This window comes from Metopolophium dirhodum, chromosome 8, assembly GCF_019925205.1.
Source record: "Metopolophium dirhodum isolate CAU chromosome 8, ASM1992520v1, whole genome shotgun sequence".
In the NCBI taxonomy this organism is placed as follows: Eukaryota; Metazoa; Arthropoda; class Insecta; order Hemiptera; family Aphididae; genus Metopolophium; species Metopolophium dirhodum.
The window spans coordinates 22190683-22200499 of record NC_083567.1 but is presented as its reverse complement, the minus strand read 5'-3'; the positions used below and the strand labels follow the sequence as shown (position 1 = coordinate 22200499).

At 33.3% G+C, this 9817-nt stretch overlaps 1 protein-coding gene across 2 annotated transcripts in view; it reads right to left on the bottom strand.

Annotated features, from left to right (window-relative positions):
• Nucleotides 1-3204: 3204 nt before the first annotated feature.
• Nucleotides 3205-9817, bottom strand: part of LOC132950045 (disintegrin and metalloproteinase domain-containing protein 10) — an 88464-nt gene continuing 81851 nt past the window's right edge. The window contains exons 8-15 of one of the 2 annotated variants that reach the window (XM_061021240.1): nucleotides 9583-9751; nucleotides 9249-9418; nucleotides 8987-9154; nucleotides 8768-8895; nucleotides 8462-8576; nucleotides 8194-8328; nucleotides 6503-7672; nucleotides 3205-6197 (exon numbers count right to left, since the gene is read on the bottom strand). In XM_061021240.1, coding sequence (XP_060877223.1) covers nucleotides 6518-7672; nucleotides 8194-8328; nucleotides 8462-8576; nucleotides 8768-8895; nucleotides 8987-9154; nucleotides 9249-9418; nucleotides 9583-9751 — 2040 coding nt within the window. In that variant the 3' untranslated portion in view covers nucleotides 3205-6197; nucleotides 6503-6517. Of the gene's footprint in view, nucleotides 7673-8193; nucleotides 8329-8461; nucleotides 8577-8767; nucleotides 8896-8986; nucleotides 9155-9248; nucleotides 9419-9582; nucleotides 9752-9817 lie in introns of both variants that reach the window. The other variant, XM_061021239.1, reaches the window with a different exon arrangement.

Here is a 9817-nt window from a genome sequence, read left to right as displayed (position 1 = left end):
GACATACAATTTTCGAGCAAAACTAGAGGGCTCGTAATAACAGAATTTATTATTTTACATTTACGTGGATATTTTAGTTGTATTAAAAATTACGAAACAAAAACACTTCCTTCACAGAATGTTTCATTTGTTATATATAAGTATAAATGTAATAATGAACAAAAGGTCATATTTACATAACGCTTTATCAATAGTTTAGTGCCTTATTCTCGTTTTATAAAAAAAATAATCGTTAAAAGTGTTTACTTACCTACATTTCAATTTTCCACAATATAGGTATATTTTCATTTTACAGCTCACGGCGTGCACGGTGCACACAACATTTTGTGTCAATATTGAGTATTTAAAAGCTTTTAATTTTTACATGCTATAATAATATTATATTGTGATGATAAATTATATTTTATCTTTATTGAAAACTCATAAATTAAATGAAAAATGTACGATAATAGTTATGCTTATTACTTGAACGTTTTAATGACTATCCACAAAAGCGATTCGAAACATAAAATAAAATATACGCATTATATCGTGTTACAAAATATTATTTTTCCCCCCGTATTTAATGACTCAGGTCATTACGCTGCACTATAATTATAATACCATCTATATAGAAAGTGAAAGAATAATAATAATATTATTTTTATATTTATATACATCTATTATACGTGTGAATTTTTTTACAAAAAATATGATAACGAAATCAGCAGCTAATAATAATTAAATATTATATTTTATGTTGCTAATAAAAATTACACTATAGCAAACATTTTGTTGTAAGTTTATGACTGTAGCGTTGTATGTTTTACGCACCTCGAACAAAATATTCAGTGAAATCATGACGCTAATCATGACTGATTATCGGAATAATATTATTAATTATTTGCAGTGTTTTTCTCGTAACAGGTACGACGAGAACAAACTTTTTACACATTGTCATAGTTACATTCGTCAGCTATTTCCTTCGCAGTTCGCACCCTGAGTAGTATTATAATTTATAACAAATTAATGTTAGGTTAGTTTTTTTGGAATTGTTAAATACATTGAAAGACTATATGCATATTTTTAGATTCTAAAGAATTTTTGTTCTACTTGTCCCGTGGTGATACAAACTTCTGTTTTCCAAATGAGAACTCCATCCCCCACTTTTATACCATAAATTCTTTAGTGGAATATTATTTTCAAAAGTTGAGGTACCAATTGTAACCTAATCTAGTTGTTTCTCAGTGATTAAAATTATCAAAGATAAGATAATACTCCTTAAAAATGGGTTTACAAAAATATAAAATACATATAAGTATCGGATTTAGTATTTATTGTACTTGGACCATTTTTATAAATTATAAATATTTATAGAAAGGACTAAAATGTTCAGATATCCATCATTAACTTCCAAACCCATTATCGTTGACCAATTATCCATAGTACACAAAGTTAAATTACTCGAAAGCTATTAGTCCGAATTCTGATTTTGATACTTAAAAGTTTTTAGAAAAATAATCCGCTGAATAATTTACCGTAAAAAGGAGTGTTCAAACAGAAGTTCGTATCTCCACAAGACACTCCTATAAGTTGTACAAAAATTCTCAATAATTTTAAATACACGGTCTTTAAGTATACCAATTGAAAAATTCCAAAAATAACAATTCGAATAAAATTATTATTTAATGAAAAAAATGTGGGTGAGCATGCTTGGCGAATTACTGTACTAATTTTGTACAATGTTTTTCATATTATATAGGAACCGAGTTATGAAATCACACTCGGTATAATAGAGAAGAGTTGACTGTTTCTCGACATCGTAGAACCCGCGAAGATTACGCGTAAATCATCAACAAATTGAATCCATTAAAAGTCGGTACCCAAACAATTATTAATTATTATTTCGAATACGAGCGTCTAAGTTTATACAAACTAAGTGCGAGAATTGTACGAAAAGTTTTGATAGGTATTTTATTCGGTTAATATTTTAGAGCGAGCCGCGTTTCGTTCGGATATTATATAGACTTCGTATTATTATTATAATTTCAAGACTGAAGAGAAAAACAAAAGTAATTTTATTTTAAAAAAAAATGTTTGTCTGTTAGTAGGTATATATAGGTACCTACCATAATACCAGTTTCCTTAATTTAATTTTTCGTGTCTTCCGCGCCCATTATTATATAGTCCTCAGTATATATATATACGCCTACGTCGTTTCAAACAAAGTATGTTAATGTGATTCTACAAGAAGAACAAATTATTAGATTCGTTTTGTTTTTTCTTCGAGTCGCGATAAGTTTTGTCATGGTAATATTTTTGGCTCGAATATAACGACGCGCACGTTGTTCCGGTCGAAAATAATGTCATCGGTCTATACGCATCGTAAGTACTACGCAAAAGGCACTTTTTCTAGGGGAGGATTAATTTTGAAAAATATATTCTTCAACGGACTTGGTTTTTGTCATCGTCGTATTTAAATTTGAATTCCGTTGTAACTACTCAAACTAACTTTAACGTTTCAAACTCGATGCCAGCCATAGGTACTCTTCTTCAGCTCTGCGCGAACACAAAACAGAACTAATTATGTGTTAGTCGTATACCACACTTACCAACCTACCTACTGCGTCGAACAATTGCTAAACAATTGCGATTCCCGTGTACACGCGGTTATATGATATATTGTGTACAGTGTTATATTTTATATTATTTAGTTATTTATATGATATTATTATAAAACTTTCCACAAACACGCGCACCTATACGCGTACAACGGGAAACTTGATAAAATGTTTGGCGCTATATTTATTACACTAATTATCAGCTCGGTAGTCAAATAACTCGTACAATAATTAACCCACACCAGAGTTAATTAGAAAAGTAAAAACCATTATATTGTTACTACCGCCCCGCATTTGCATGAATTCGTTTCGCATTTTTATTATCATTGCCTAAGTACGCACGCACGCAAGTGGATGGGGTTATATACATATTATAGTATATGAATACCGTTGGAAGTATATACTATATAGTATATACCTACTCCAGCCTGCACGTATAGGCACAGCCTTATTATGTGTATACAACAAGGAGTAATCAAAATTTAATCAAGTCCAAATCACTATTTCGGAGAAGGACTTTAAGGACTCGTTAAATTCGCAGGTAGATAGGTAGTTATAGGTAGATACACAAGCGTTACCCGATAAAAATATTGTAACACACGCGTTTAGGTAAGTATAGAATCCATTTAATGGTCATACAAAATACTTAGATGGTTGGACTTGGACATACATTTAAGTAGGGTATCACATTTTGTTTAGTATGAAATCTTAAAATAATATTAAATGAAATAAAAAATAATAATAATAAACAACTTAACAAATCACAATACTGCACAATCGGTACATTGTTAAAATATAATACAATCGGTCTCGTAAGTGTAAAAAATAATCTAAAAACTAAACTCACATGGTTACGCGTAATATATCACGATTAAGCATAATCAGTAGTTTACGTAAAATTAAAAAATAATAATGATAAATCAATACAATATAAGTATTACACATTTCGAAGCTTATACGCAAACAAATACAAATATACGTAGGTATTACTTTATTTATCTTAAAGATTACATAAGACAATTCCTTACAATAGTTATATTTAATTATGTTATAAGACGACACATGTTTAATAATATTGGAGTTTTTGCGTCCAAAATAATTTTATGTCTTATTCCGGTTTTTAATTATAACAAGAAAAAAAATTAACACATAAATAACTCTCACACGCACACAAAAATGTTACCAAGTGTAAATTTTGGCACTGAAGAATGTATTTAGCAAAGTTAAAAAAAAAATAGCGTGGTCATTATAGGAATGATAAAATCGTATGTATAACAATGTTAAGTTTTATTACCAAGTTATTACTAATAAAAAAGTGTTATAGCGTATGTTAGTTTTTTATTTAATGTAGTAAATAAAAAAAAAACAGTGAAATGATTTTATCAACACGTGTTAATTTAGCTATTAAAAAAATTATATGACTACTCTAAAAAAATTCTTTAAAATCCGAGAATTTATTAAATCTTATTATATACAGTTTTACATTATAATATATAGTCGTCAATTCTATACGAATGACAGACATTTATATATATAGGTAGTACGCTATATTACCATTTATAATTTGTATTTTTTATGTACAAATATTATTTTGAAATAAAACAAAATTTATTATATTAGCGTATAAACGACATTGCAGTAGGAATAAGTATATTATAACGTTGAGCTATTTATTGAAATGCAAGAAACTATAATACATGATTATCATTCTGATTGATATACACACATTATTTACTATATTATTAAAGTAAAAATATCAGTACAACACAGCCATTGTTTTGTAAATTTAACGTTTTGTTGAACGAATTGAATAAAAAATACTTCAAGGTGTCGGTTAGTCAAAAATATAAACCAAAATATTGTGTAAAAAATATTTGAGGAAAGTTCGGAATTTTATCGATGAAATTAAAATTTGTTCATCCACAATATTCATTAAAATGTAATATTATTCTTCAATTATTACGAATATCGTGATGGCGTTTACATACATTTATCCATCTAATATTTAGAAATAAATATTAAACAGTTAATTTGGCAAATATTTTTATCGTTTAAACATTCGTGTTGTAGTTAATAATGGACATTCAGCACGGCGAATTTCATTTTAAATAAACAAATAAAATCTAACTTTGTTCGTAATTATATAATATTTTATTTTATTAGCTTAATAGTTATTAGTGTAGGTATGGTAGTTATTTTTATCGATTTAGTTAAATACTTATTTAATGGAAAACACACAGTTAAGTAGGTATAGCGGCGAACAATAAACAATGTAAAAATTTGTTCATGTTAAACATAATACTATTATCATATTATCAAATATTAAGCATTTATGACGTGTGTTTTATGAGGAAAACGATTGAAATGGAAGACTCCTTATTGTTATTATTATAATTATTATGTTATAACAGAATCAGAACGAATAACCTAACTGACAGCATACAAGTTGATAGACATTCTAACATATTATATTCTTCGTATTATAGTAGTTCATTTTTTTCTCTTATAATATTGCATATAGATTTCCATTTTGAATACTAAAAAATAAAAATTAAAAAAAAGGCGAGGTTTGTTCCTATTACACGAGGCAATAGTGAATGTGTTTACATGCACTGTTGCCTTCACGTAGTTAAATAAATTACAAAAATAAAAATAAAAACTTAAAACAAAACAAGAGATCTTCTATAAATAATAAATAATATACATCCGTACGACAAAATAATTATACACGATTTTATATTCTTAAAATTATACGACGGCGTTAATAATATTATTACAATAATAATAATAATAATACTGACGATTTGGATAATATTATTTGATCATAATATATATTATTATATAATACGTTATTGTTGCACCGAGGAGAAATGACATTATATTGACGTTGCGCTAAACTCGAGATGAATCAATCACGACGACGCGGGGTCGTTTTATTATTATGTTATGTTGTTATTGGGGTTAGTTGATAGTAATAATAATATGTAGAAATAAAAAGGTCCGTAGATTTTTCAAACCCACTGCAGCCCGAAACGAACTGTTGTTGTTCGCGAGGAAACGAAATAAAAACGGTCGAGGTGGATGAGGAAGAGGAGGTGGAAGAGGGAAACTCATTTAACAATAAAAATGACTATAATTTCGTTTATTACCTATATACAACAAACAGTGTGTTGCATAATAATATTTGTGATGGATGCGTTTTTATAATATATTATTATGTTTCGAAATCTCGGGTTATGCCTACATTATAGTACATAAATGGAAAATGGAATGAGAAAACGCGTAAAAAAACCAAAAAGTAATACGCTCGATAAAGAGACCGTTCGAAGTATTGTCCTTGGCAATGTAAATTTCGCATATTGGGTAGTTAGTTTTTCTTTATTTTCGTTATTATCAATTATTATTACAGAGTAGTGTCGGCGGTGTGTCAAAACGATATAAAATTCGATTCGACGGGATCGAGTAAAGCGAAACGAAAACGCTACGACGTCGCAAAAATTGACACACGCGCGTATATCCGACGACCGATTTTCGTGTTCACGGTGATAGAATTTTATCATGTCCACGACTGATTGGCGATCGGAACACCGTGGTGACCTGTGGACGATGATATTATTAGTATCGCGAACGAGAGATATTGTATACGAAAACGGAAATGTGTGGGTAATGGTGGGTGGGAGGGTGGGGGAGTGCTTCGGGACTGAGATCACGAGCGCCGCCGCGGTAAAGGCTAATGGTTCTCCGCGGTTCGGATCGGAATTCGATTAACGAGATTAACGTAGATACCACGGTTATCTACGTTGATAACCGTGGTAGAGACCACGGTCGTAACGATGGCGGACGAAGAATGCCGTAATATTAATATTAACATAATTTCAAAAAAAAAAAAATCGTAAAATTACCTCGTCGCGCGCCTATCACGTTTTTTCGTCTTTACTACTCGCGTTATTGGCGGGGGCGGGACAGTTGTTGTTGGGCTGCTGCTTGTTCTCGGTGGACGGGAATCGCATCAGATTGCTGTTGCCCGACGTGCTCGGCTGCTGCAGCGACTGTTGTGGCACGCTGTTCCGCTTGGACCGGGGTGCCTCGTCGGTTTTCGCGTCCACGCCCGCGAACGACTTCCTCTGTTTGTTCGGCGGAGACGCGGCCACCGGGAATATCGGCTGGTGGCCGTCGTGTTCCGTGGACGACATGCGCAGCAAGTCGATGGCCGCGTTCTCGTATATGGGCTCCGGTGGCTGCAGTCTGCTGGTGGTGGCCGCGGCCGACGCGTTCTTCGGCTCTTGCGGGGCGACCCGGCTGCTATTGCCGTTGTTGACTTGCTGCTTCTTCGCTTGTTGCTTGGCAGCACCGGCGGTGGCGCCAGCGCCGCCGCGCGAACGGTTGGCCCGAATCAACAGGGCAGCGCGCTGCTTGGTCCGGTCCGGGCGCTTGTCTTTCGTCAGGTCCGGTTTGGACTTGCTGAGCTTGACGCTAAACTTGAACGGGGGCTTGTACACTACCTGCAAACTAACTTGATTGTCTTTGTTTTTTGGTTGAGCTTTGACCACCGGCCTGGGCGGTTCGGGGGGGTTCGCGAAACCAGCCGGTGAAGACTTTGATTTCCTCAGCGTGCCACCGAGAGCCTCGATGTGATGCGAGTTCAACAGCCAATTGCGAACCTTGCCTAGCGGATCGTCTTCGGGAGTTTTCTTGTTCGCCACGAGCACTTTGTTCTGGGCGACACTGTAGTCGATGACGCCTTTTGATTTCTTTCGCCTCGTCTTCCGTTCTTTCTTTTGGGCTCCTGGGCCGACTTTTTTGGGCGAAGACGTCTCCGTCGTCGACTCTTCCTCCGCTGCGACGTTCTTGCGACTCTTTTTCGCGGGACTGTTGTTGTTGTTTACGTTGCGTTTTTCACGTACGCGTTTTTTCAATGGGAGTTTCGAACGCACGGCAGCGGGATGAACGGTAACGTTTTGATTGTCACCGTCAGCTGGCAACCGGACAGTTTCTGTGGTCGAACTGTGGATGATCGTCACCGATTTTAATTTTGGATCCGATCGTTTTCCAAACAACCGCGTACTTAGAACCTAAAAACGTGTATAATTGTAATATTAGACGCTGTTAGTTATAGTATTGATAACAATATAGGTACGGTGTTAGTATATATAGTAATCATATAACCCCTACGATTTCGGTAATTTAAGAATTTATATATTGTTAATAATAATAAATAATACTATCATGGTTTAAGCCCTAAAGTGTCTATAGATTAGGATCTTGAAGTCTACATTGCGGAATTAACTGCAGGATAAGGTAAATACTGGATGAGTAAATACTGTATTTTACGATCTGTATTTCATACACACAATGACTTACAATGTGAATTCCGAATAACCTGAACACAATTATGCGCAATTGTATTTATGAAAAAAAAAATTAAGTAAACAAAAAAATCAATATGAAAATTAATTTACATAAAACATTAAATAATGTATATTTGTATTACGTTGTATATAATATTTATATAATATATACGTATATACATTATATGTATTGTATTTATACTACCATTATTATTCATTAAGTGTTAAAAAAATGATAAACGTACCAGCATCAACAGAAAAGAGGCCACTATTAGACCAGAATAGTACCAATGATCTATAGCCCATTTTTTAAATGAGGCAATACTTTCTTCAGATAACAACAATTTTCGAAGCGTTGCTAAAGGTCCAGATGGATCAACCTATACATAAAACAGATATTATTTAATATAATTGGTTTTTTTATTGTTTTGATTTTTCCATTTTAACATATCATAGATATCGAATATACTTTAGTTATTTATTGAAAATTAATAATAATTAAAATATACATACCTCTCTACATCTTTGAAATACATCACAATATCCATTGTAGTCGTTGCATGGAGTACCTGGCTTAGAATACATATCTGGTATGTCGTATGGCACGTTATTCCAAGAATATGATGACCTAATTAAATGGATTATTATAAAAGTGGTAATTAGAATTCTGTTTTAATATATAGTTCTAGGTACCCCCTTTACTCTCAAGTCGTTCTGTCATATTGTACATATTATTTTATTATTTATTACCCTTCGTATTATAGTTATATAAACATTATAATTGTAATTACCTAATAGCAAAATAAAAGTTTTACTCACAAACAAGGTTGGTTTTCACCGGGTAGTTTACAACACAACTCGCACGCTTTAGTGGGAGAGTCCTGAGGAGTGGGTAAACATTGGCAGGATTCGAGTCCATATGCTAGACATATAGATCCAGTACATTCCTGAAAATTATAAACAATTAAGTAAAAATATTATAACATTGTAAAATGTAAAAACAAATGTATATATAGGTACTAATTATTATATACTCACTCCCATGTAACACACAAACTCTTCATTGCATACAGTCTTATTTGGCTTGTTGATAGAAGCAGGACAGGTAGGAGCCATGCCATTGCAGTAACTAGCATCGCGGCAACCGTTGTCATTGCGACAAAGTTCTCCTATTTTCAAATTGCAATCGTTCGTGCAACACGGTCCCTAAAAAAACGTAAATAAATATTTATTTACTATAATATTCAGACGAGCTGCAGGAAACGCCACTGCGGACTGAGAGCTGAACAATTATGGGTACCTGTGAAGGGCTACAGACACTCTTTGCCGTCAATCTACACGGCGGTTCTTCGGGCGGAGAGTATCTCCTTTGAGGGAAACAACACGCGTCTTTGCAGTCTTCTTCCCATCCGCAATCGCACTCTTCGCCAGGTTCTACGACGCCGTTACCACAAATCGATGTTTGCGGTTCTGTAACAATAGAATGAATAATAATGTACAGTGTGTATAGGTCCCTAACGAGTAATATGTATACAATATTAATATATCATATATACATATACCGTTTACGCTTGGCGAAGTAAAAATAATTTTTTTAACAATAATGAAATTTAATTTGAATTATGATTATGTACCGGTGAAACATCCTCTAGTGCTCCTGGCTTTGACATTTAGTACAGGATTTATTGCGGACAAGCTACACGGCGAAAACCTATTATTATTTTTCTTGTCGCCCGAAGTCGCTCGAGCGAACATAATATAGTTGCCGTCGTCACCGCCGGGTGTACATATCTCGGGGTCGTGCTGCAAGAAAATTCAGTTAAATTAATGGACGAAACATAAAAACTAACGATGAATAAATATTGTTTA